Below are 27,111 nucleotides of genomic sequence, written 5' to 3' on the forward strand. Positions count from 1 at the left end.
ACAAAGGGGACGAGCACAACGGGGAAAGGGCGGCACAGGCAGAGTGGGGCTTGTTGTTTGCGGCCACAGTGTCAGTTTGCAGTCTCTATAGCCGCGTGGAGTGCTGACTCGCTCGCAAGTGCTCCTACAGCAACGGTTATCAAGCTGTCGCATTGCACTCCTAAAGTCACCTAAGCGTCCCCAGACCATTTTGAAGGGGTCTAGAGCGCTCTAAACTAGCTAGTTAACATATAATTAGAATACGAATATGCAGGTACATATCCCACAAATGTTCCCACGTTACTCAAAGACGTAGGTCTGTGATAACGTCAGTAGAAGCGGAGCTGCTTGCTTATATCCATATTCTGCGTTTGTTTTAATTTCTTGTTTCAGACGAAATACTGGATTCCAAGCATGACATTCGCCCGGATGCCACTAAAGACCGTTGGAGAGCTCCAAAACTTTGAACCGGAGCCAAGGGATCAGCTTGTCGCGATCGAAGTCATCAACGTCAGCAAGGTGCGTTTTGTAAGAAAATGTTGAGCACGCACTTGGAATGTGCCCCAAGTGTGTGTCAGGTTCCACAACTGCGCCTGCAGGAATTTATTCAATGAGCTGACTGCCACATAAGCATCGCTTTACGGACAATCATGATCCCGTTTCCTGCATCACATCACGTCTCTTATTTCCCATCGAAACTATTCCAAAGTCTACGTGTCACAAAAAACAAAACCCGTTTTGTGAAAAATTCGAATAACTACGGATGACCCGCATCTACAAGGAAATGAAACCTTAAAGCTCCTTCCGTTATCAGCATGTGCAGAGAAATTCTTGATGGCTCGCTGCTTGAATTTGATACCAGAACCAATCTTGATGGGGGTTGCTCCAACGAGTCGGAGGGCCAGCTGCTCGTGACAGGCTGGGATGCTGGGTTAGGGTAACAGCGTAAGTTATTTATGAAAGGAAAGTAGTGTTTTTCAACTGCAAGACTACACTCAGGTTTGCTTCTAAATTTTAAAATATGTTTAATTTTAGATCGTTCTCAGGGCAGATTGCACTTACATACTTGTACCAAATTACTTTGCCTAAGAACATCAATAACTGGAAGCAAATTCTTTTGATTGGAAATATTTCTTGTGAACAACGCCACCGTTTTGCTCAAGTTCTTAATGGGCATCCAAGTGGCGTCGCGTGTAATGACTTTATAATTCCTGCACGCATGAGGGCCATATACTGCTGTCGCTTTCAGCTTTGTGTTCAATGTAAATGTTTCATTTGAATCCTCCCCCTCCCCTTAATATTTAAAAACTCTATGGGGGTTTTTAATGAGAAGATATAAACCCTTATCTGGCTGCGTCCAATCGGAAGGCTGCGTTAGCAAACTAACATTCTTAGTGCCGCAGAAGAGCCAAGTGAACCTAGTAACAGCTAAACCTGGGCATCAGAAAACGCAGATGTAAATTGTAATTTGCTTGCAACGTCACTGAATGAGTATCGCAGTCTCGATGAAAAAAGAGAAGTGCCGATGCAACTTAAAACTTGTGTGAACCACTTCCATGGCATGCAACTACCTCGATATTACACGGCTTTTTCATTCCGAATACCGCTTTTTAATCGTTCGGACTTGTCAAAGGTAATGTTTAACACCTGCCCTCGCACGTAACATCTGAGCAATATCTTAGGCGAAGCGTTGTGATTACGTTTTATGTCCACGCGATAAGCTAGTCCAGACCGATGCTCGGGAAACTCAGGACTGCTCCCGGACCGGAAAACGAAGCAACAGTTATCTGCAGAGGCTGTTACAGCTTGTCCTGGGCAAATTATGGATCCCGTACACGATTTGTAAATCGGGTACACGCTCATCAATGTCATCTGGTTCGTTGTCGTAGGGCTTGCCTTTTCGGTACAAAGCGTCGCGTGAGGTTGCATGGCAGTCAAAAATGATCGGATGCTGAAGCCTGCTGTATGTGGACCATTTGTGATGCATCAATGCTCTGCGCCGAATACGCACACCTTACTCAGTGCACGTTCCTCAATAAATTGAGGCAAACTGATAATTCGCTTGGAAGCTCATTAAATGAGCAGTAAAATCAAAGCGTCTGCGCCCATTCAATAGACATTCCTCGCTATCTAGCACACCGATATGGTCGATATGCAGATACAAAGTGAACACAAAATTTATGGGCTTCGTGGGCAGCTATTTTCTTCAAAAGCTGCATTGTTAAATTTCAAACGCCATTGCAGCCGAGTGCCAATCGGAAAAAAATTATTTGCCATGCAAGGCCTGCTTATGCCGTGAGTTTCTTACTTTAGTCATAAGAAGCGCGTGTACTGAACTCTGTCCGATCCAGCCCAAGCGCAAAGGCGAGAGCAGCTGCAGTTTCTGGGGAACTGGGTATTTATTGGTAAAGACTAAGTTTTCGAGTAGTCAGACTGGTCCGTAAAGCTATTTTCCCGACGTCAATATCGGGCAGGGGAAGCGGTATGTTACGGGCAGCCCAATAGAGAGTTTTAGTCTAAAGTTAGCCTTAAAGTAGACCTTAGCGTGGCGTAAGCAACTTATTCCAACATTATAGTTTTAGTGTACCGTTCCGGAAACCTTAAACGCTATATGTATTACAAGCTGCGGGAGGAGTCTTTAAAAATGTCTTCACAGCCACTAATTTGTAAAACTTATATCGGACTGCTCTACAGTCTATTTATTACAGTAACGATTATTTCGGCTGCAAAAATGCAAAGCAGCGATTAAAATATGCAAAATAAGAGACAAACATTGTGGCGCCCTATAGTTAGGGAAATAGTTGGTGCAAGCCGATCGATCAAGAATGTCTTCCATTACAGTGCTAGAAATCTTATGCACATTTAATTATATCTGCCGCGTATTAATTTTGAAATGCATAAACAGCGGAGCTCTAAATTTATATATCTTGCGTTCCGAGGAGCTGCAGACGGTAGCAGCATGTCAGTCAACACAAAAGGCAGCTTCACCGGTAAACGTGCCGACCGGAACCGCAAGGAATGCTTATTCGGCTGAAACGAGCAGCTCTAGCTCGGAAGGACGCCGCCATGTCTTCATGCTGAGTGTGCAAACGCCGCAACGCTTACTTCTGAAAATAGCGTGCGTACGCTAACTTCCCAGTTGTGTTCTGCGCATGCGTGCTTTGGACCCCCTATTCCGCTAAGGACTTAATCTCACAAAGCCTGCCGTACTAAAACTCTGTACTGCCTTATCGCAAACATAACCGCGCTGCAAATTGGCAACCCAAGTCTTGAACGTCCTTATGGCTTCTCGACGAAGCCTGTGGCGTTTGTAGTCCGCGATTTTTGTCCTGCTCTGGAAGTTGAACACCGGTGGAGTCCAGCTCTCAACGCAGACGCAGCTGGAGCTCTTTGTCCGTAGTACGTAGAGCTTTTGCAGGCCGACGCCTCGGTAGGGCAGGCGTTGGCGCCGACTATCTATCATAATAACGCGACTGGGGAGTTGACGCGGGGAGAGGAAGGCTGGAAACTTGAAAGAAGCATTAATAAGGGCGACAACACAAGCTGCTCAGACAGTCGTATGATCTGTAGGTGCCCTAGGATATCCCATCTTAAGCAGCAAATTAAGAATTAAAACCATTATATTACCGCAGTGGAAGATTCCCTTGAAACCCCAACTTTCAGACTTAAAATATGGCCGCAGGATTACGACGGCGTGGTGGCTGTGCAGAACGTCAGCCTGCGAATCTTCGAGAACCAGATCACTGTGTTGCTTGGCCACAACGGTGCTGGGAAGACGACGCTGCTGAACATGATTACCGGTGAGGCACGCGGGCAGCCGCTTTTATTTTTCGTTTTCTTTTTTTTGGGGGGGCGGGAGGGGACCAACTGCTTCCAGGCATGAAGCATTTGACCAAGTGGTCTGGGTAAGATTGATTGTTTTGCAGTGAACGGAGAATCCAGAACCATGTATAAAGAGCTGAATCGCCACATGATTAATGCATGCAACGCGTGAGCTTCGGAGAATATATTCAGAATTATGCACCGAATATTGTGCCAACGTGTGCACAACAATCGGCCTAGGTCATTGGCTGATGTGCCTCCATTCAGGCTCATTGCGCACTTCTTTCTTGGGTTGTATTTGGCTGTAGAGGAAAACTAGCAGAGTTAAGTGAAAATTCAATCCGACAGCTATGTGGGGAGCGTTTTCACTCAGCGTCTTATAATGCATTTAAGCCTTTTGGTGTGAATATAGAGAATAAAAGGATTTGAGGCGATTAAGTGAGAAGCGCTGGGTGCAACAAAGGTGTTAGGTACGTTCTAGCTGGAACTTTCAAAGGGGCCTTCGTATAATGAACCCCTATGAAATAACAATATGTGGAAACCACTACAGAATAGTCATCGTACCTGTTCTTTCTGTCGAGCCGTATGTTGGAGGTTTTCAAAACTTGCATGCTTTTATCGACTGTTCAAGTTTTTCATCGTTGAATTGTGAAATGTCAAAATATAATTTTTCCCTTCGAGGCAATTTTCATTGTGACTCTTTGAACAGCGTGCATCATTGCTTGTTCAGTTCTCGCATTTTACTTTTTTCTTAGAACTGAGGCGGAAAATGATTAGCCTCACAGCTGCTTGGGAGATTATAGACTACGTAGTTGCCCCACGGGCATGTTAATATTTGGGTGGCGGCACCGATTTAGTCAGCATTTCTGTTGCGCCAAAGCTTTGAAACAGCTATCGATAACCAGAAAGTGCTCCAAGACTGTACGTGATATGCATTGTGCTTCTTCTCCTTCCTGCGCCTTCAAGGCTTTTTATTTTATTTTTCTTTTTTGTTTTTCAGGATTCCTCGACTGCACCTCTGGAATCGTGCTCGTCGGAGGCTACGACGTCCGGACTTGCACCAGGGACGCGCGCGACAGCCTCGGCTACTGCGCGCAATACAACATCCTCATCGACGACCTCACAGTCGAAGAGCACCTCATGTACTTCGCTATTGTACGCGGCCTTCGGGACGTATTCTCTTTGGTGCTGCTTCACTACCCGTTCGGAGTGTCTCTATAATGACGCCTGGTTGCGCTATTAATCGGGCTCTTTCTTCAACCCTGCCTCCGCAGTATTGTCATTGCACGAATTCGGAATCGGTTTTCATAGGTACATCTTTAATATCTATATATACGGAGACGCGATTGCAATTCCATGCTCATGATTCTCTACAAGCTGTGATCTGCGATTCTCTTCTTTACTTATATAGGAGGGACTTGATCCCTGATAACCCATTTAATATCTGCTGCTGGTCCTTGGACACAAGATATTAAACTGATTTTTCGAATACGGCGGAGAGCTAGACGCACTCTGACACGGGTCGGCCCGGGGCCTATGGGCCTATTAGCGCGCGGGGCCTTTTCGTTCTAGCTTTCTTCTCCTATCCTTTCTCCTACTTTCAGCACGCGGCAGCGAGCGTGTCTCGACTTGAGCCAGTAGGCGGGCCCGTGCTCTTTTCTTTTCCTACTTCCTCTCAGCAGCATCAGTCAGTCAGTATTCTGATTAACGAAAATCGAATAAAAATTACGAATTTCGAAGCGCCGATTAATCAAACAGCGATTCGCGTTGATTCGTGCTTTTTCACATACACAAAAAAATACCGGTAGGTGATCCTTTATGCGAGGTTGAAATGTTCTGTTTTAATAAAATGAATGCTTTTCTTTTGTTCATTCGGCCATGTGTCAAAATCGTCGTTGTCTGCACCATAGCAGCTTAATTGCTTACCAAATATTGCTAAACATGTATAAGAAATCAGCCTTAAGGAGACACGCGGTTGGAAGAACGACGACGTTTGTCAAAACATCGCATTTTTGAATTTTGATTGTTTTATGATGTTCAAGCCATTGCTTCATGTCCAACAATACCAGCGCAGAATAAAGACGCGAAATTACTCCAACTTGCGATGCAAACACGCCAATTGACCGGGAAAAGGAGCACAATTGAGCTACTTTTACGGCGGCGACAAACAAAAGCAATGTCGTTTCTCGCTATTACGGTGGTGCACTCAAGTGAAGGACGCCCCATTTTTTTACGCAGCCACCGGCAGTACCTTAGCTGAAATAGAGATTTAAAACTACTGTTTATTTCCTCAGAAGCTGCGTCCACACTCTCCTTAAATGAGTTGGGATGCCTTTTTTTATCTCTTTATGTACCTTCACTGCTTGTGCATGACAAAAATTCAGTTACTTTCGCCGCATCACAATGAAATTTGGAATGGATATGCTCTACAGTATGCAAAGCAGCGAAGTTATTTCATTGCAATTCATGGCGCTGAATGGGAGTCACAGTTGTTATTCATTGTATTGCTATCATAGAGGGACATATTAAAGGGCATTAATTTTTGTAACATTGAGAAATTTTTTAGTTGGCAAACTTTTTCTGACTGCATAAAAGAAAGAGTGAGCAAAATGACAATTTCAGAGTGGTTGTGTGTATATAGTGGCGACAAATAGATGCACAAAAATATCCTTGTATTCTAAAATGCAGGACATGCAAAAATTGAATCACGCAAGATGGGCGAAAATTGACAACCGATGTAAACTTAACGAATAAAAGGCCTTTTCAATGTCGACTTTTCAGTCCCTTGGCAGAAATATTCAAAAAAAAATATCCAGGAAGGTGTTTCCTTAATTGTAATTTTTTACAGCAATGTCTTCCTAAATAAAGTAAAATAGCATTAATGTGAAATCTAAAAGTTTCTGCCGGATCCTGACTACTACTAGTTGAAGGCGATATGGAAGGAAACGTTTATTAGAATTATTGAAATGTGGAAAATGATTCGCACCTCCAAGTGCGTAACGAGCGAATTCAATGAAAATATGACGTGTAATAGGAAACTGCGCTCTCAGTCACGACTTATAGTGTGGTTCCGGGTTGCCCTCCCACATAGGTTCTTTCCCACGTTTCAGTACATTCTGTAGAGCGCAGAAAAAAGAAAAACAACAAACTTCTCCTCCTTCCAGTCAGCTGCGCTTTGTCATTGTTACGCTCGTGAGGCGGAAACGTCCGCTTGAAGACGTTGGCCCCCATATTGAGTTCCAGTTACCAGTGTTCAACCTCAGCCATGTTGACTTCATTCACAAGTTTCTAGATTTCATCGCGCTGTCCTATTCTATGGTGCCCGTGGCTGCATCTCGCTTCATTGTGCACTCCTTTATCCTGTTAGGCCACCTGGCATATATTCTGCACATTTCATATTCTGTCCAAGCCTATGTTCTCGTCTTTGCTTCACTATGGAACTCCTTTAGTTGAGACCGCCCTCTTTCTGCAGCTTGAAGCTGGCCCTGTTTCTCTCAGTGCTTGGCTCCCCTACCCTAATCCATTTCTGAAAATTTCTGCGAAGCACCAAAGGCCGTGATTTCATGTCTACCATCCTACAGTAGAGTCGCAGTGGAGTTCGATTTTTTTTTAAATACTTCTGCCCATGTTCCGCATATCTGGTGGCATAAAATAAATGAAACATGCCGGCAAATTACGCCACGAGTAGAGAAGTGTAACACGAAATTCAGCGACAGTTGGGGCACAAATTGAAGTTCGACGGCGGTAGTAGGAAGCGTCTCTTACAGCGTCGAGTGGCAGCAACTGTATAGCCAAAGCTTGTGAAGAATTCTCTGCATGACTAAACATTGTTAGCGAGTCGTTTAGTCATGTAATGTTAGAACGCACACAAGAACTGTCTTCCTTGCAACAAGCATAATTGGATTACCATCATAGGCGCAGCGCTCTTATCCAGTGACGGCAGTATGACTCCACATAACGTTCTGCGATTATCCCACTGACAACTCAAGGGACTCGGCGATACCACTGAGGAGGGGGGGACATTATGACGTACACTTTTGTCAAAACTAGTTCAATAAGAGATGTCGAACAAACCATGAAGTGACCGGTCACTCAAAGGAGCGCCAACTTTCCAAACTTTGCTATCGCTTTGCCCACACAGGTACCTACTGGCTGCTAAACAAGTTCCACTGCAGTGTTTCTACGAAATAATTTATGTACATAGGTTTTGTCTTCGACTTTGCGTGCGTATAAATGTCCTTTTTGTTACATTTCATTCATTTTTTTAAGGAATAAATAAACCTGATAATTCCTGCGGCGTTGAGATTCAAAACTAGAAAGCTAGAATGGTAACCATGTAAGTGGAAGTTGGTTTTCTAGGCAGGTTTTATGCTAAGGAACCGCACGAAAGTAATTCCTTTTTTGGAAAAATCGCAAAGCAGTGAACATCGCTAAAGGAATTCTAGCTCAAACTAAAACAAGAAACAGGCAATAAAATAAATAAAATAAAGCAAAACGATGCACATGGTGGTGGTTTTCTAACGCGCTTGCGTTAGAGGTCTCAGGTCCGAGGACATTGTCCCGCGTCGTTATCGGCATCGGAGCTCCTGTTAGCATCAGCACCCAACCTAGGGGGCCACGTAGGTCACGTTACTTTGCGGAGTGATCGCCACCTGCCCACCGGATTGTAAGCTAACTCTGACCTTTTCGTGCGTTTATGTATGCACTCCCAGACACCATTAGAACGTGTAGGCATAGCGGCCTCGGTCTCAAAGGAGATGCCCTCGAGTCAGCGTGGCAAGCTTAACCAGAATCCAGCTACCAAATGACAAGGGGGGCGGACGTTTAGTGCTCGGCTTTCGCCGGTCGCAAACCAGCGAATGGGTGGGAACCAAATGTTCACAAAACGAAACAAAATTGATACAGCAAAGAGACGATACCGACGATTTCACAATCACTCGCAATACAATGCAACTCGTGCAAAGTAAAGTTCGAGAGTGATTACAATGCAGTCAAAGCTTTGCACCTAAATAGCACTAATACAATATGGAGGCTAACAAACTGGTTTAAACCAACTTTGTTCACCGGGCACTGCGACAGACCGACGATCTGAGGAACACGACGGAGCCATCCCGTTGGTTGGCGCACGTTGCCTCGCTGGTCCGTGGCTGGGCTTGTGCTGCTGTCCCTGCGGCTATGGCTGACAGCGGTCAACACCATTCATTTATAGGCGGGCTCCGCGTCTATTCGTTCTTCGCGCCAAGGCAGGAGCGCAAATACACACTGTATAAGCAGTACAATTTCCTTCTCCTTCTTGCGCCGGGCCTCTCCCTCTCCGTCGGTAATCAGAATAAATTACTGAGACCCTCTGGAAGAGTGCACATTGCATGCAGATGCTTCCTTTGGCGCCGCGGCGGCGAGCAAAGTGAAAAGTTCAGCAGCGCACTCAAGGTTGGCTGCTCTCCAGGTTCTTCTCCACTGTTCTAGTCACGCGTGGGCACGATTGCTTCCGCGCTGCGCCGGTTGTTTCGAATGTGCGCAGAATTTTCTGACACTGCCTCTTCCCTTAAAAAATATTGTGTAACAATATTCACAAAAAACAAAATTCGGGCGCACATGCTTGCACTCACAAACTGAATGGCGAATTCAAAGATACATTCATCACCACAATGATGTTTCCAAGTACATAACGCTTGACAATGTCAAAATGCGCTTCAAACATCCCGCAAGTCGGGAATACCATAACGTAACATTAAAAAAAGGAAGCACACATGTACGATGCATACTTTCGCTTATACTTCCACGTTCGGCGTACATGAGTGTGGGACAGGACTGTTTCCCACAAGCTTTTGGTCGCGCTTTCCATTCTCTTCCGCACGCGACTGTGACATTTCTTATTGTCCCGAGCTCTGCTCTTTTCCCTCCTTGTACAGGGGCTTCTCTTCCTTACGTGGTTATGGCTCCGCTTCCTACTCGTACTCCTCTGGGTTTCTGCTCAGGCTTCGAGCCCTTCGTTTTTCCCGCGGCTTGCGCGCCTGTCGCGAACAAAATTAACGCCAGTTCTCTCATGACGGCACCGCTTTTCATGTATCCCTTCTCGGCGTGCGGTGTTCTGTTTGCGCTTGCGCCTCCAGGCTGAGTCAGCACTGAAAACTGGGCTGTTTCGGCGAATCGAGCAGCTTAGTAGCACCGCACTCAGCTGTCTTCAAATCAGTTCCCTTTTGTCCTGGTTCCTTCCTGACCTTTCTCCGAGGCTCGTCCTTTCTTATGCACCTGTGTCGGCGATGCACGATTCGCTTCTTGTTCTTCGGGGCATGCCCGTTTCATTTTCACACACGTCATCTGAGCTGCGCTCTCGCGCTGAAGCCTCTGGTTCAGCTCCTTTTCGTTCTTTGAGGACTGAACTTGGTTCTCGGCCAGATGATTTTTTGCACTTTTTTTGACCTTGCCTCGTGCACCTTTCTCGGAGCACAGCTCACTGGCCATTGGACACACATTCTCCTCAGTGTTCAATTCAGCTTCCCCTGATTCTTTCTTGGTCTTGTCAGTTTCAGCGCAGTCGTGCTCGATTCCTTGCACGGCACTGTCGCCTTCCTCGCAGGCAAAATTTTGCTCATAGAGAAAGGCCTCCTCGCTTCTCGATAGTTCATTCGGAACAGACTCCTTTTTTTCACTGAGTGCTCTCTCCTCAGCTACAGTCACGTTGCAGCTTTCGCACTCTTTGGCGTTTGACCGCTCTTTCTCGTGGTCACTACTGCAACTCAGGCGAGCAGCCCTCTGACTATTCGATGCAGGTCCAACTTGCTTCATCTTCTTCAGGCGACTTCCTTCAGGTGTCCTCTGAATGAAGCGTCAGGTTGGCCTTCTGCTCAGCTCCTACCGCCTCAGTAGTAGCTACACTTTCGTTTTCCTGAGGAAGCGACACCCCAATCTGGTCTTCACTCTCTTCAACCTGAGTTGCAGCAACAGGTTGTCCCACAACCAGACTCTGACCTCTGGACCCAGCTGCAACCTCTTCCGTGGTTGCCAGCAAATCAGACTCGTTAGTCTTCCACCCGGCCTCTCCGGGGGTAAGCTCCACTGGCTCCCTAACATTGTTCAAATGCTGAACTTCAGCAAGCATCCTTGCAAAGATTGCATACTCAAATTTTCGTTCTCGCTTCAAGGCAATCTTTGCTGCTTCTCTTCTCTTCTGCCATTCTTTCTTTCGCTCCAAAGAAAGCTTTTTCACCTCTTTTCAAAGCCTTTCTATTTCTGGTCCACCAACTAAAGTTCAACTCCCTTCAGGCACTTTCTTAGGCCTCACTGGCTACCTCCTTGAGATTCATTCTGAGCCTGAACTCTTCAAATTCAGTACATAACGTCAGCTTGATGAAGCACCTCTACCCGCTTCAACGCGGCACCTCACGGTATCAGTCTTTTGCTAAACACTCGCTTATAATCACTTCGTAAACTCTATCCGACTCTTCCTCCATTCTCTGCGCTTACAAAGCACAAAATCTCCGGTCTCTGACGACTGAATATGTCATCTTTTCGCGAACTTTTGCGTGCACTCCCAGACACCCTTAGAGCGTGTGCGAGTAGCGGTCTCTGTCTCAAAGGAGATGCCCTCGACTCAGCGTGGCAAGCTCAGCCAGAATCTAGCTACCAAGTGAAAAGGGGATTGGTTGCTTGGTGCCTAGCTTTGGCCGGTCGCAAGCCTGAGAATGAGTCGGAGCCAAAGACCCACAAACAAAACAAACTTTATACAGCAAAGAGAAGAGACAGGGGATTTCGCAATCACTCTCAATACAATGCAACTTGTGCAAGGTAAGGTTCGAGAGAGATATGAATACAACAAAAGCTTTCCACCTAGAGCACACTAATACAGGAGAGAGACAAACAAACAAAACACAATTTCTTCACCGGGCACTGCGACAGTCCGACGACCTGAGAAACACAACGAAGTTGTCCCGGTGGTTGGCGCATGTTGCCTCGCTGGTCCGTGGCTGGGCGAGCGGTGCTGTCCCGGGAGTCGAGCGGGCGCGCTTCACTGAAGCTTGAACGGCGGCTCGGGCTGACAAACGGCGGTCAACGCCCTTAATTTAGAGCGGCGCTTCGCGTCTGTTCGTTATTCGCGCCAAGGCAGGACCGCACATATACATAGTATCAACTATACAATTTCCTTCTTACGCCAGACGCGCGTCTCCATTGGTCAGGCGCGGAAATCGGTTTGCGGAACCTTCCAAGGCCTTCTCGCGATGCGCCGCTTTGGGCGCGTTAGTGAATGGGAGAGGGCATCATATAGCACGCTCAAGAGAAGCAAAGTGCAAAGGGAAGCATCACAGACAATGCTAGGTGCTCTCCGGGCTTCCTTCTGCACTGTTCTAGTTTTATCTACGTCGCTCTCGAGTGCGATTGCCTCCTCGCTTCGTCGGTTTTTTTTAATATGCGGCAAATTTTGTGACCAGTAAATGGCTAATTCTTGTATATGGGAGTTAGCCTGTCAAAGCTGACGCGTTATATTATTAGGGTGCAGCTGAGGTGTTTCCTCCAGAGTATTTTGTGAATTAAATGTGGCTCCAAATTCATGTGAACTATGCCTTTAACATGACGCACTATCGGTATTGTTTGCGAATTGCTACCTCCTTCCGCTTAATTTGACTTCAGCGCCTCCTTGCTTCGGCTTGTGCAGCACGCATTGGAGACCCCTCAGTCCGCGTCTTGTTTGGCGCGTGTTTGGTGGCACACGCTGCGCAGTCTCGATGTGCACATCCATTCACCTCGAATTCTGCTACTGCGCCAAGTGCTTCGTTTCGACGGGCCAGACGTTTCTCCGCGCCCTACAGGCCCTTGGAAGGCTCGTTCAGGTTTACGTTCTGAAATCGCCAATTGGGGGAACACCACGTTAGTGGCTGGGCAGTAGGTGGGCCTGTCAGTACGTGCTCGTGCGATAACTCGGGTACGCTACAAGGAAATCCATATTTGAAGACCTTCATATGCGGGGGCTTCGTTTTGCAATTGCGCGCAATGAGAACATAGTGGAAATCAAAAACCTCGTGGTCTCGCACCCTCACAGTTGTCGCTCTAACCTTTCTGACCGGAGGCCTGCTCCAAAACGTCGATCAGAGTTTGAAGACTTTTGCAGTGGCGAATACCGTGAGTTGGCCCAAATGGAGTGACGGGGGCTAAGGTTCTTTTCTTTTGTACAAGGAGGTGATGTGCCACATGACATCGCCTGCAGAGGTGATGTGCCACATGACATCGCCTGCCCTTGCTTGTCGTGCAATGTGCTGCTGGAACCAGCTTCCGATCCAAAGCTTCCTTGTTCCCCCATTGCATGAGACTTGCTACTGTCTTCAGCTCTTTATGAATATGTTTTAATAATGGCTTGCTTAATATTGTTACTTGACTTCTTTTAATAATCATGAGAGAAGACACCCAGCAAACCTCTTAATTTAGTTGAAGGATCTCCTCGGAAACTTGAGGTACTGACTACCAGAGCAGGATTCCAACTCCGCGCAGATGGTCTGTTTCTGTTTAGTACCATCAGCGTGAAATAAAACTTAAGAATACAACGGAAACGCGAGCAGAAAGGATACAAATTATTGGTTGCTGGACAGTAAATGCAGGCTTGTCCTATTGAGGCTTCCAAAGAGCGCACTTCAAGACTTTGATGCGAACGTCAAGGGATCTATACTCGGGTACAGTTTCTATGGCTGTCCAGTGGAGGTTACGAGGACGAGAGGCGAAACTCATATAAGGGTGCTCTTCTCCCAGCTTCACGAGGGCCAGTTTTCCCGTTTCCTTTGGCACTGATAAGACGTAACAAACACGCCCTTATTCTGTTTCACAGGGCTCCACTGCCTGAACGGGATGCAGTGTGTCTCACACGGTACTGTGTTCCTTAACGCTATGTCATGGGCGGCCTTTCGTTTCTTAAAGAACACTAATATCCAGATTTCAACCTTCCACGTGTGGGTGGTAGGATGTGTAAGAAGTTCATAATTTAGTGTGTTTGCGAATGTCTTCCATCAAGTTTTTATTTCAGACACACTTTAGGCCTCATTGTTCTCACCAAATGTACCCTTTTGTCCTATTGGACACACTCTATGACTTCTCTGTTCTTCCCTGCGGCTCTGCGTTACGATGCTGTAAACAAAAACGAATCATGGCGTTACGGCTTGAACACCCCCTTTGTATGCGTGAACTTTGGAGTCCTATCCTGAACCTCACATGGTATTACTGATGTTCCAATGGGTAAGATTTTCGGCTTGTGTTGTGCTGTGCTTTCGCCGCTCAGATGAAATGATTGAGGACGGCTGCTATGAACAAGCACTATCTTTGGGATACCCCACATACTCCGCTGTGACCAAATTTAGCTTTCATTGCTCAGAATATATATTGCCGATCATGGATATAGTGCAGACAATATCTTGACACGGTCAGATGATTTTGCATTGAAATCAAATAATTCCACCTCCGATCCCAAGGTGCAGGCACCAGTCTCGAGCAGGGCTAGTCTTTCAATTCGTTCTACATTCGGAGTTATCGCACGCGTGCTGTCGTGGCCGTGATCATCAACCAGACTACGAGCACTGAAGGGCAAAGGCCACCGTATCTCTGCAAAATTATTGTCTAAACTTCCACCTAATTTTCTGCCGCCTCCTGCTACGCTTGCCTTCTCTTCGAATCCACTCCGCTACCCTTAACGACCAGCGGTTGTCTTGGCTTCGCATTACATGCCCTGCCCAAGCCTATTTCTTCCTCTTGATTTCGACTAGGATGTCATCAACATGCGTTTGTTCTCTCGCCTATTCTGCCCGCTTCTGGTCTGTTAACAATATTTATCAATTTTAACGCGGTAGCATTAGGAAGCTCGTGTCTAAGAAGCTCTGACGTCGTTGTCGGCCTCGTTGACCGTAAGCGAAAAATGCCCTAAAATCCCCAGAGATGCAAACTGTGGTGTACAAGTGCCAGGTTGGTCACGTGACCGTGTGGCGTCATAACATTTTCACCACACTGTGAGCAAACTGCCCACTACGACTGGTCGAATTTAAGTTAATTATTTGTCGCGAGAGATTGTTGAGAAGAGCAGCCTGGATCGCACAAGTCCCACCGATTGCAGGACCTGCCATCGCAAGGCAGTCACGCACCGCTTAACCACTTCACCACTGGGCCAGGAGTATTATGGGGACTCCAAAGGATCCATGAATGTCAAGTAGAGAGTGCCCAATTCTATATATATGTACATTAACCCATTCGCTATCAAGTCATACCCCTGTGGTGGAGCTTAAGTGTCGCTGCCGATATTTCCCTTTCCATAGCTCGCTGCGTTGTACTTAGCTTAAGCTGAACCTGAACCTTCCTCCTTGGCCTTGCGTTTCTGCGGCATAGCTAGTACTGGTAAGATACAACTTTTGTATACTTTTCTCTTGACGGATATTCGTAAACTGCCATTCATGACCTGAGAGAAGCTGCCATATGCGCTCCGCCATTTTCTCATTCTGCTAGTTAACTCCCTCTCATGATCTGGATGAGCGGACACCACCTACCCTAAGTAGACGTATTTCCTGACCACTTGAAGCACCTCGCTACCAAATGTTTAATGTTCTTCTCTTGCGAGACTGTTGACCGTTACTTTGCTTTTCTGCCTTTTAATTTTTAGACCCACCCTCCTATTGAGCCTGTCTCTACTCTTTGATCAACCTGTGCAGGCAATGAAATCAGCGTATCGCACAATATTTACCCCAGCTGCACCCAATCCAGGCCTGGGAACACCTCATGTTAAGAGGCGGTTAATAGCATTAGCGAGATCGTGTCTCCCTGCCTGGCACCCTCGTTTATTGTTGATTTATTAGAGCACTATGACAGCTGTGCAGTCATTAGAAGAATCTTTCGATATTTCCACTAAGTCTTCTACACCCTGGTGCCGCAAAGCCGCATAACTGCTGAGGATTGCACTGAGTCGAATGTTTTCTCGTAACCAGTGAAGGTTATACATTGGGGTCGGTTATATTCTGCGCATTTCTCTGTCACTTGATAGACCTATCTTATCCACATTGCTAACAACATCACCCTTGGGTATCTTGAAAGGCTAGGATATCTTGTAAGGCTAGTTGGTTTTTTTAAGACGTTATGGAATCGTAGCACTTGCAGACGGGGACACACACACACAACTCTCCTTTTCTCTTGACGCATGCATCTCGTTTTTACCTATGCCTCGTTTCCTCTTCACAACTTTAAGGCTACCTCCTTCCTATAAAGCATGCCCGATTTTCTCCATATATAATTTCCTTATGTCGGCTAGCTTTCGCTTATTCATTAAATCTGATAGCTCTGACAGTTTTTTCTGTCTTTAGCGTAGGACTTTTCTATGCTTTGCCGTTTCTTAATAAGATATTTCCGCTCCTGGGATAGCTTACAGGGATCCTGTCGAACCATCCTTCCTCAGTTAAAACCTTATATCTGTTTTGCAGCGATATTCTGATTTTCTCTGCTTTTCCTCTTACCGCTGACTCGTTAATTTGCTTCCGTTTCTTTAGTTTCTGCGTTCCGTGTCGAAGTCTAAGCTGATTCAAGACCTTAAAAATCTGTAATCACTACAGCGAACTTTTCTGTGGACCTCCACATCGGGCGCGATGCTAGGGCGAGCGTATAATATGAAGTCTACTTGGCTTTAATCTAACCATTGGGGCTGTTTCAAGTTCACATCCCTTTTCTCTCGTTTTGGGCAGATTGAATTTATGACCCGTAAATTATTTCTCTTTGAGAACCCAACAAATAATTTTCCCCAACTATTTCTGAAGGCTATGCCATAGTCGCCTACCAGCTGGTCTCCGGCGTTTCTTGCCTACCTTCGTAATGAAGTCTGTACTGCGATTTTACTATCAATAATCCGGTCATCATGGCTGAATGACTAGATCTTTGGATTACCACGGGAGCCCCTTAAGCTCGTACATGTATACTCTTGTTAAGCCTAACTACGATAGCTGTCACCCTGGAATAAAGTACTAAAGTACTCCTCTGGGTTGTCGGCTGTGTTATTTCTAGTATGCGCAATTTTCTCATTCCCTATCATTGTGACGAATGAGAATTATTTCCTATTGTTTTTTTTGTATTCCCTTCTGTGCACTGTTTCTATACTTTTTAAACTGCCTCTGAAGCTTTGCGGTGCCACGGTCAGCATAAAATTACCCTTCCTTCCCCCAGATAAAGGGGGTCCCGCTGGACAAGACACGCGTGGAAGTGGCGAACCTTCTCCACGACGTCGGCCTGTCCCACCACCGCGGCGTGCTTGCCGTTGACCTCTCTCTGGGGCAGCAGCGACGACTGTGCACCGCCATAGCAATCGTGGGAACGCCAAAGGTCAGCACGCACTTAGCCGAGTGAATATCGTAGACCTTGAATGACGACCGATGTTTTATATCGAGTGCTGCCCGTTCAAAATCGCGAAATTCTCTGAAAACTGCAGGAATTAGACACATTCCCCTATTTCCCATCGACTATGCCATATTTCAGACACCATAGCGAGAGCTATGGGCTAAGCGAGAAGCATAATTTTAACAGTTATTGGGGCGGCATCATTGCAGTACTCGCTCCTGGACGCGTTCAAACACTTAAATTAGACTGTAAACTAAAGACAAGTTGCTAGTTGTTCGGCTGGGCAGAGCACTAAAGAGGAAATTCTATGCATGACACGACAGAGGCCGGTAGAAAATCATCGGCCACCTACATTTGTTAGTTATTACTGGGGTCTTAACCGCGCATATCGCGCTTTTCTTGATTTCTTATTCCGTTGTCACAGAAGCATGTTTCCGAACCGTGTACGGTACAGCAGACCAGCAAGCTGCGCCACCTAGCGGAATGTAGAACAGCTAAGTGCACAATTAAAAGCACAGACCACCGTTGGTTCAATTATGCAATGGAGTAAAGGGCTGCACTTAAACGTGTGAGACAGTGGTTCGAAATCGGTTTAACTTCAACACCGTTAATAATTTATTTTTAGTTATCACATCTCGCAAATTATTTGGAATTTTCCTCAGTGTGTGTTGCTTTTTAGGTAGTGTTCTGAGATGCTAGTGAAAAGCGCTCTTTCAGCAACTCAATACTAACCAACTTTGTCCCATATTATTCTTCATTCGAGGAAGCAAAGCTGCACCCCGCTAATAATTTAGTATTTCCTATCGTGGTTTATGTCACATTTATACATGATGATGTTGAATTTTTATGGAGCAAGGAAATATGTAACCAAAGATCCTCATAGCACAAGGTTTTCTTCTACTCAAGGTGGGATACTGAGACCCATTTCCCAACAATTTTACCCTAAAGAATCCGAGCACTAGCCATGGGAGTGTTTTCACCTATTGTATTACCTGTGGTTACCCGGCAGCACTCGTAATTGCAGACCTTGCACACAGGTTGCATTATGTGAGACTTTGGAGCAAAAATCGCTGTTTAAAAATATTTCAGGCTAGCAAAGAAAAAAGACCAGGCGCTGCTGGGCAGTATCGCTGTTGGATCGGAAATGCGCGTCGCAGAAACACAGAGATATGTGAACGATGGAGGTCACCACACGTGTCATAATATGTGAAAAGCTGAAATTATTTTGAATGGCCAAATTATTATGATAAACAAAAGAAAGAATACGCCGCACGTCGCGCCAGTTAGGCGAATAAAAGCATGTGCAGTTCGGGCTGGCGGATTCGTGGGCACCATATTTAATAAAACTCTTCAGCACCATCGAGTGACTCCACAAGCTTGATAAATTTATTTTGGGGCACTGAGCTGTGCTTGTTACTTATTAAAATTTCTAGACGCATATAATGAAACATCAGCCTACCTTGACGGGATTTGCAAATTGGAAGGCCATGTTTTACTGAGAAGGGCATATGAACATTGTAATTCAGGGAATAGAAAGATTTGAACGCTGGCAGGGGCAGGCAAAGAAGGTAAAAAACAAAAGCGGAAACGGAGAGGAGCACAACTCATGAAAAACTTAAAACAGACGCTGCATATAGAAGTAAAAATGTATACGAGAAAGCTTTGCTTATATTCATAATAGAGGTGCTCTATGCTTGGGACCATTCCCAGACAATTGGATCTTGCACTCGGACAACCGTCTGTTTTGTTTCTTGGGCATGTTTCACTCTGTTCCTTTCTAATGTCTCGCTAATTCAACAGATAAATTCACTGGGCTTTACAAGTCGTTTGATGTGTTCATACTTTCTACTCCTCTAAAAGTTGAGCGGACCGTCACAAAGATTTTCGTGGACAGACTTCGCTGGATATCGGACATCGTTTTCAGTCATCCCGTTCAGCAATGAAACTGACAATCGCTCTCACGAAACTAAACTTTTAAGTTGTGAGGCCAGTTTTAAGATTCAATATTTTTGATACAATTCAATTTCTCAAATTGTTTCGGAAAAACGCCTATTCATTTCTGAATGAAGTGTAACAATAATGGTGCTTCTAATAAAAGCCGTTACAAAGTGTAACCACCTGCACGTTTTGTGAAACCGAGACTAAGTGTTTTCAAACCAAATAAACACCTAACGTTTGCATTTTTCATTTTCCCTTGTTCGTTCTTCAGCTAATACTTTTACTGTTTGTTCTGCCTGTTACTAGCTATTCTTATTTTTGTTTCTATTGTGAAGAAGCTGAAGGGCATTAGCCTACCCACACTGCCATCGCGCAGAGCGAGAGCCTGCTGACCTAAACAGACCAGAGACTCTTTCGCCGCCGTGGCTTTGCCGCCACCTGAGCGCTGACCTAACCTCCGTTACTTTCGCTGGAGGTGCTGGGTAAGAAGATTGCACGGAGTCCAATGGCAGAGGCGAGAGTTAACGTGCGACTTCCTCAGGCAAGAAATATTTAATTTAGGCCAACACTATAAACTATATGGTCGCAAAAGCAACGCAGGACTTTCGAAGCACATTAAGGCTGCAAACACAGGAGTTTGGATTGTATGATGGCATGTGTCATTTCAAAAACGGTAACTGACGTGTGCTAGATGTTTTGAAGCCTGTTAGGATCAAACCTCGTCTACGAACACGGAAAGCTTGTCTGACAGGTCACAAGCAGCGTATCCTGAAGTCTTTCTTTTGGCGTAGTGATGCCGAAAAAAAAACGCATAAAAATTAAGCTGCCGCACCAGCAAAATCAAAAAGCATTACTACGACGAAGCTGAGCAACAAATGTAGTAGATTTTAGGCCTCCGGGACATTGGTTTATGACATTTGTAGCTAATGCGGATCTTCCTTCTCGTTTTTCTCGAAGCTCACTTTTTTGCCTTTCCTCCTTACGCGAGCAATTCTAGCTTTATTCCTGTGCGAAAGTTTCACAGAAACTTTCTGCACTTATTTTTTGTGCATTGGTCTTTGTCGTGAACCACAGAAGAGAAAATGAGATTGCGAACTTTTTCGTACTTCCGCATTTTTCTCAGAGGATACCTATACAAAACGTTTGTGTTTTGATAAATCAGCTATTATGCAATTACAACTGATAGTATAACATTTAACGCGGTTCATTGCACAGCTCCTGTCTTTGTACAGCAGGAAAAGAAATTAAGACTCGTTGATCGAAATTAAAGTTATGACTGCCGGCGTCAGCTGCCTATTTAGTACCACTTTAAAAATAAAGAAAATAAATTTTTTTTTCACGTTTCGATTAGGAGAAAAGAACGACCTTTATGAGAAAGGCAACTTATTTTCAACTTTCTTATGTGACATTTATTTTTTTTCCGGAGGAGTGTCCTCCTTCCTTAATACACCTCGTTCAACCAGCCACAGGAGAATCCACCAGATGCGAAGATAATTGAAATGAGTGTGCGCTCAATCCATGAAGATAAACCAGTCAACATTCTGTGATAAAATTTCGAGAATTGGAAAATTGTAAGACCCCCTTATGGAAATAACTAAGCTAATGGTTCATTGCTCTGATATGTACAAAATCTTTCTTTTAACGTGCTTTCATTAATCGCATCGAGTAGCTATGACTGCCATAAAAACCAGTGGGAAAGTTATTGACAAAAGCGAAAACGTTAATAAAAAGAATAAAAGACTGCCATCGGGTGACCTGCAGATATATCGATAGCTCTAGTGAAATGATACGTTATGTTCATCAACGGCTTCCCCCTGAGACTGGATTTTGCCCATAATTGTTGATGTGGAAAGGGACAGAAACGACAGGACAGGGGTGCAACTCACTTTCTTTCAGCCGCTGATCAAATGATAAATTTCCACACAACACCGGCGCCTCTGATGAACATAACTAAAATTCCTCCTTTCTGGAAGCAATATTGTTCTCGGAAGCAAATCACAGTAGAATTTAGGCAAAACATCAACACTTCCAAAAATTCATCTTGGTTACACCGTCTCTGTGTTGAAACTTCGCGAAACTATTCAACTCTTTTCAAATGGCTGCAAAGAAGCACATTGCACACCATCATGTGCCAAATCATGTGGTGCATAGGTTATAGAGTAAGTGGGAATTTCGTTCATGGTTGAGGACTTGCCTTCCCCTAAAACTTTATGAATTTCTTTGTCTATGGGGAGATTGATCAAAGCCGACTGACCTGTTTAAATGGCATCGCTCTAAATCTCTCCCCGCTCGATGTCATTTGTAGTTTTCGAAAACAGTGGCAAGGCGAGGAGGGGCCATTCATTTCTCATTGTGCATTTTCTCTGAGAAAAAGCGTCGCCTTTGAGCTCCCTTAAAGGACTTTTCAAGTGTGCGTGCGTGCGTGTGTGTGTGGCAAGGCTGCCACACAGACACATTTTTTTTGTCATTATTTAAGATTTTTGTGTGTGTGGCAGCCCTGCCACACACACAAAAATCTTAAATAAAGGCAAAAAAATATAAAATAATGACAGGTAAATGAATTGTATGTAGCTGGTTAAAACAATAGGTCGAAGCGTAAAAGCAGAAATCCTTGGAACATTAAGAATTGCGATCTCTTCCTTTCGTTGCGTTAAAATATGACAAAATTTTCCGTCTTCCAGCCGAATCTTTGCAATAAAAAAGCTTCGACGAGACAGCACCTACTCAGCAAATATTTTTTTTGCTGATCATGTCGTATGAACTGGTCCTTCCTTCCGAGTATCCCACCAGTTCTGCTTGTTTTTCTGCTCCAGCCTGAACTTGGAAAGGGTTATTTCAGTGTTCTGCCGTCTAAGCAGAAGGCAGCTTGCATCAAGTAGACTGAAACTTGAGAATGTATGCATATATTTTACATGTAGAAGAGGCCCGTGCATATTTGCGGTGAAACTTATTTAATAATGCATATTTTTGTATTGAAGGTCAGATTTAAAGCTTGAAACATTATTCATAAAACCAATTTATCCTCAATAATTGGAGTCACGAAATGAAAACTTCGTACTATTTCTGGTGTTCTCCCTTTCACACCAAATATGGACTATCGGAAAGCATGTGATAGCGTTCATTTCACGTTGTTCGCCTAGAAAAGGGTGAGCTATAGTGAGTTCAGTGGTAATGAAAACTCGAGACCTCAGTCAAGACGGCTGGAAGAAGCGGCATATAAGTCGCTGCAACTGCAAAAATCGTTGAAGTATATAGCTCATTCTTGCAATGATTTCACTGCTTTCTCGCTCCTTTATGCGGTCAGGTGATCATAATGGATGAGCCGACGGCGAACATGGACCCGGAAGCTAGGCGCGAGATGTGGGAGCTTCTGCTGAAGATCCGCCGCAGTTGCTCAATATTCCTAACCACGCAACATCTGGACGAGGCTGACGTCCTCGGTGACCGCATCGTCATCATGGCCAATGGACAGATCAGGTACGCGTCGCACAACATTCTACGACTGGACTTGGAGAGGAAATACATCGGTGCGGAGTTATCAAAATTAGGCAGACTTTAACCACGATTATGTCCAAAGGTCGGGCCACAGCATTGGCAAGGCTAGACATAAGATCCGGACTCCTCTTCTTCCGTGGCTAATGCGGCAAGAGCGGCTACGCGGCGTTCACATAAGCGCCATAAGGTTACATGACGCCACTTGACCTGATAGTATCGTTACCACGACGAAACTCGTTTTAAGAAGAAATGTCAATGTTAAAATTCACAGGTCAAGGTGAAAGGCAAAGTCAAAGAACTCACTAAAATGTCACCTTGCAAAAAAGATTGCAAGGAGTAATTATTAGCAAGTGAAAAACTGCTGTGCCATATGTGGCAATAAATTCCAGTAAGTCATTTTAAATATCTATCTCTAAATCAATTTTCGTCATTTGGATAAAAACAAGTGCCACCACAAATAATTATCTCAGCTTATACCTTCATACATTAATATGGTGAGTTAGTTTACCAGTGGTGAGTAATTTAGCATATTGCTAAAGAGAGGGGACAAACTTTTTTTGATGGCACACACTGCATCAGGACAACTGTAAACACCATAGTTGACATAGGGCGCCATGGTGCACCTTTGATAGACGTGGCAAGGTTTTACTTGGTTAAGCCTATTACAGTGCGAAAGGATTCCTAAATCGCCAACTTGATATTTTGGCAATAGACTGGGTCAAATTTGGTGATCGCCATCGTGTCTGGCGCGCTCAATAATAGCTGGACATCCGGTTTGGTTCAAATCGGCCAAAGTCAAATTTAGAGGGTGGCCCTTGGGCAAAATTTGGAGGTGGCCATTGTTTCGGGCATGGTCAATTATGTTTGCACACCTGAAGTTTTCTTTAGGTTGTTGCTAAGCAGCTTATCAAGGTGAGTCAAGGTCTATCATCACGCAGACACGGAGGTTCACTTTTGCATCTAGTAGAGCTGCCGCTCTGGAATGTCGCTAAGAGGATGAAGTCGCACACCGGGACTTCTACTTGTAAAACTGTTCAATCTATATCTTCGATGAATATCTGACATCTGCGTCTGAATGCCCTTGTAGTTCATTTCAGGATTTTGGTCTTGATAACATCATGACAGATTTTCCTTCTGAGCAGTGCTATCCACTCGTCCAGTCCACTCGTTCAGTGGCAATAAAAATGGGCGGTTTCTAGTGTCGTTGTGTGGGCGTACCTTTGCCTCGTTTTGTACTCTTTGTCCTGGTATGATTCCCAATATTGTACAGCCTTAAGCCAAGTAGCCGGCAGCAGAAGTTATCTCGTAGAACATACATGATCACCCCCTCCTCCCTCTACCCCTCATTACAGATTATTATAGTACAGCCACTGTAGTTGGCGGTCAGTATGGAAAAATAGTTTAATAAGGAAATCTAGTTACTAAATAGTTTGATTTGAAGCAGCGCAAGGCCGAAAGCCAAAGAAGAGAGCCGAGAAAGAAACGGACGACACAGCGCTGAACTAACAACTGACATTTATTTGGCACGCTGCACGTATAAATACATTCAGGCACGAAAAAGGAAAACAAAGCAGGGAGCTCATTCATGCACTGGGATTCTGCAAGCCAACACAAGCTAAAATGTGCGATTCAGGAAGCGAAGCTCTTTTTGAGATAAAGACACTGATGGAGCGCTTACACATGTGTCACCATACGTCTTGATGTTCGAAGCCTCGATTATTTCGCGGCACAGCTTATCTCTGTTCCTATCCACAACTCTGCAAAGTTCAAACTGTGGGGTGCACTCGCACTCACGACAGTGCATGCTGAGGTTACGGGACTCTTTATTATCTACATTGTTGCGGTGCTGCCTGAGCCTATCATTTAAGCACTGTCCTGTCTGGCCAATATAAAACCTATTACAAGTCAATGGAATAGAATACACGACATTTTTTTTTACACTTCCCGAATTTGCGCTCATGATTTTTCGTGCAAACAGCTCTCTTCTTTGGCTTTCGGCCTTGCGCTGCTTCAAATCAAACTATGAATAACCAACTCGCCCATCAGCTTGTGCTTTCTAGTTACTAAAGTGCGCCGGCGAAATAATAATTCGTACCCTGTGCACGGAGGTACACGGGTGTGGGCTGATAGTTTAGTTTAATTCAGCTCCGCTCATAAAAAAAATGTTTTCTTCGCGGTCTCTAAGGTACCTAGCTATATTGAAGCTGCTTTGAAATCTCTAAAGGAAGCAAAAGAATCTCATAAAGCTGAACTTCATTTATTATTTCTTAAATCACACGGATACATTGTGCTTAAAACTGGTTGCAAAAGTAACTCTTACACATCGTGGGCCTTTCGCTGGTCTTCTCCATTCTGTGTACTAATCTTTGTTATCACAACTCGGCCATTGGTGAAAACATTTCGCTTATTCGAATAATGGACAGTGTCACTTTAACCATGAGGTTTTTGATTGTCCGATAACACAGCTTCTGTTTGCCCCATTTTCATAAATATTTCGATGATGCTGTTCTTGGTATTCTTGATGTTTATTCCTGCAATCGACCATATACGATTGATAACAGGCAGACATGCTTTAGCCGCTCTATTGTTTGGGTATTCGGAGTGTGCGTGTCTCAGAGAAAGAAAGCGTGCATGCCTGCATGGAAGAGGATGTGTAATTTTTATTCTCAGATTCATACAACAATAACTAACGTCTGTGGTACGAGCGTCCACAATATTATCACAATGTGGTGAGTTCAGCCATTTGATTTCGGTCGTGTCTTATATGGTTCATCACACAAAGACGCACACAAAACAAGAAGAATGATCGTTCTGTCCATGTTAATTCTTTCATCCCTGCGTGTCTATAGCGAAGAAAACTTTATTCTTCTTAGAGTTATCTTTGCCAGGTTGATCGCATTCGCAAAGCAAGGTTGATTATGATTAGATCACCTGTCATCCATCTGGGTATTCATGTATAATGCAAAGAGTTGTGAGTACTTTCTTTTGCCGCGTTCATCACAGGTGCGGCGGCTCACCCACCTTCCTGAAACAGCGGTTTGGCACTGGGTACCGGATGAAGATCCACAAGCTGCCCAGTTGCAAGCTGCTGGCCATCGAACTACTGCTGCGAAAGTACTCGCCCAAGGCACGGCTCCAGAGCGATTCGGACAACGAGGCCACGTTCATTCTTGGTCAAATGGTGGCCACACGCAAGATCGTTACCATGTTCAAGGTATGCTCTTGACGCACCGCACTGGGCGCAATTGACACATCAAACCGTAAAGCCATTCGGAATTGGATAGTAATCAATACAAAATGATAGCTTCCAAATCTTGTGCGTGCGATTCATGTGAGCAAACGTGTGATGCATCGAAGGAGTGCCTTTGCTAACTGCATGGTAAGAATTGCATCAAAAATTCTCCTAATCCTCCGTAAGCTGCGTTCTGCGTTGGTTTCTTTTTTCAAACTTCTTTGTTCTGTGGCATTCCAGCGGATATTAAATTAATATGCTTACTGTTCAGAATACAAGAGGCGATTATAGCGAGGATATTTAAGGATTATGATCAAATGTACACGGCAATACAAAACAGCTTTATCGCACACACTTCGTGTGTGTAAGAACTGAGAGCCTGTCGATCTCGGAATGTCTTCCCGCGGACGAATCAGGTGGCCCCAAAATAACTGCGGAGAGAGGATAATTTGTACCTTGTTTCTTAGAAGGTGGTCAGAAGAAGATGCCAGAAGTTTATTCCCTACTCGTTACCGCATTGCCTTACATTCTTCAAAGGTTGGGCAATATGTGGGTGGGCACACGGTCATGCAAACGTGCGTCGCTTCTCTGCACAGCACATGCACCGACTAGGTAGGCGCATATGATGATATTCCTGCGTGTTATTTCTAGAGCCACGCCGCAGGGGCACGTACACACCAAGCTTTCGTGACCATTAGGGAGTAGACTCATCTGTAGTCCAGCAGTAGCGAACACCGAGTAAATCAATCGGGATATTTTACGCTTGTATTTTGAGGAAACTGGCCAGTCCCGAGCGCTTCTGCACAAAAATGGTAATTATCATGGCTGACTAGAAGTCCTGGCTCCAAAATCTGAAGTACAAAATGTTTCCTGTGGTTGCACCAAGCATTTCTGGCATCCACTAAAGGGATCACTGCGATGTTCCAAAGGATCGAAACTTTCGCAGTGATTTACGCGCCCCATGGTGGCAGCCGAGTAAACTACCGTGCGCCCAGACCTCGGCGAATGATTGGTTTGTAAGAAGCACCCGGGCAGCCCTGTTTCATACGTCTTTTGAATTCCAGGACATCGAGCAGCGGAGCGCGGAGCTGGGCATCGCATCAGTGGGCGTGGCGGTCACCTCTCTGGAGGACGTCATTGTCCAGGTGGGCGAGGAGCATCACGTCCACCACCGCCACCCGGACATCGGCAGCGGAGAATACGTCGAGGCCAACAGTGAGCTGAGGAGCACCACTTTCTCAACCGCGACGCCCTGGCAACGCTGCCGAATACCTGAACTACCAGCTATAGGAATCGCAAATTAA

At 45.0% G+C, this 27,111-nt stretch overlaps 1 protein-coding gene across 1 annotated transcript; it reads left to right on the forward strand.

The window, feature by feature from the left end:
• Positions 1 to 386: 386 nt before the first annotated feature.
• Positions 387 to 27,111, forward strand: LOC144098151 (phospholipid-transporting ATPase ABCA3-like). The gene is made up of 7 exons (XM_077630679.1): positions 387 to 498; positions 3,662 to 3,779; positions 4,802 to 4,956; positions 16,972 to 17,127; positions 22,385 to 22,557; positions 25,579 to 25,789; positions 26,872 to 27,111. The coding sequence occupies exons 1-7, from the start codon at positions 394 to 396 to the stop codon at positions 27,109 to 27,111; spliced, it is 1,158 nt and encodes a 385-aa protein (XP_077486805.1). The 5' UTR covers positions 387 to 393.

This window comes from Amblyomma americanum, chromosome 7 (assembly GCF_052857255.1).
Source record: "Amblyomma americanum isolate KBUSLIRL-KWMA chromosome 7, ASM5285725v1, whole genome shotgun sequence".
NCBI lineage: Eukaryota > Metazoa > Arthropoda > Arachnida > Ixodida > Ixodidae > Amblyomma > Amblyomma americanum.

Bases quoted from the DNA above. Each gene is read 5' to 3' on its own strand.
- LOC144098151 (XM_077630679.1), top strand. From the start codon at position 394: ATGACATTCGCCCGGATGCCACTAAAGACCGTTGGAGAGCTCCAAAAC. The intron at 3,780-4,801 runs GTGAGGCACGCG...TTTGTTTTTCAG, and splicing joins GCTGCTGAACATGATTACCG to GATTCCTCGACTGCACCTCT. The intron at 22,558-25,578 runs GTACGCGTCGCA...CGTTCATCACAG, and splicing joins ATGGCCAATGGACAGATCAG to GTGCGGCGGCTCACCCACCT.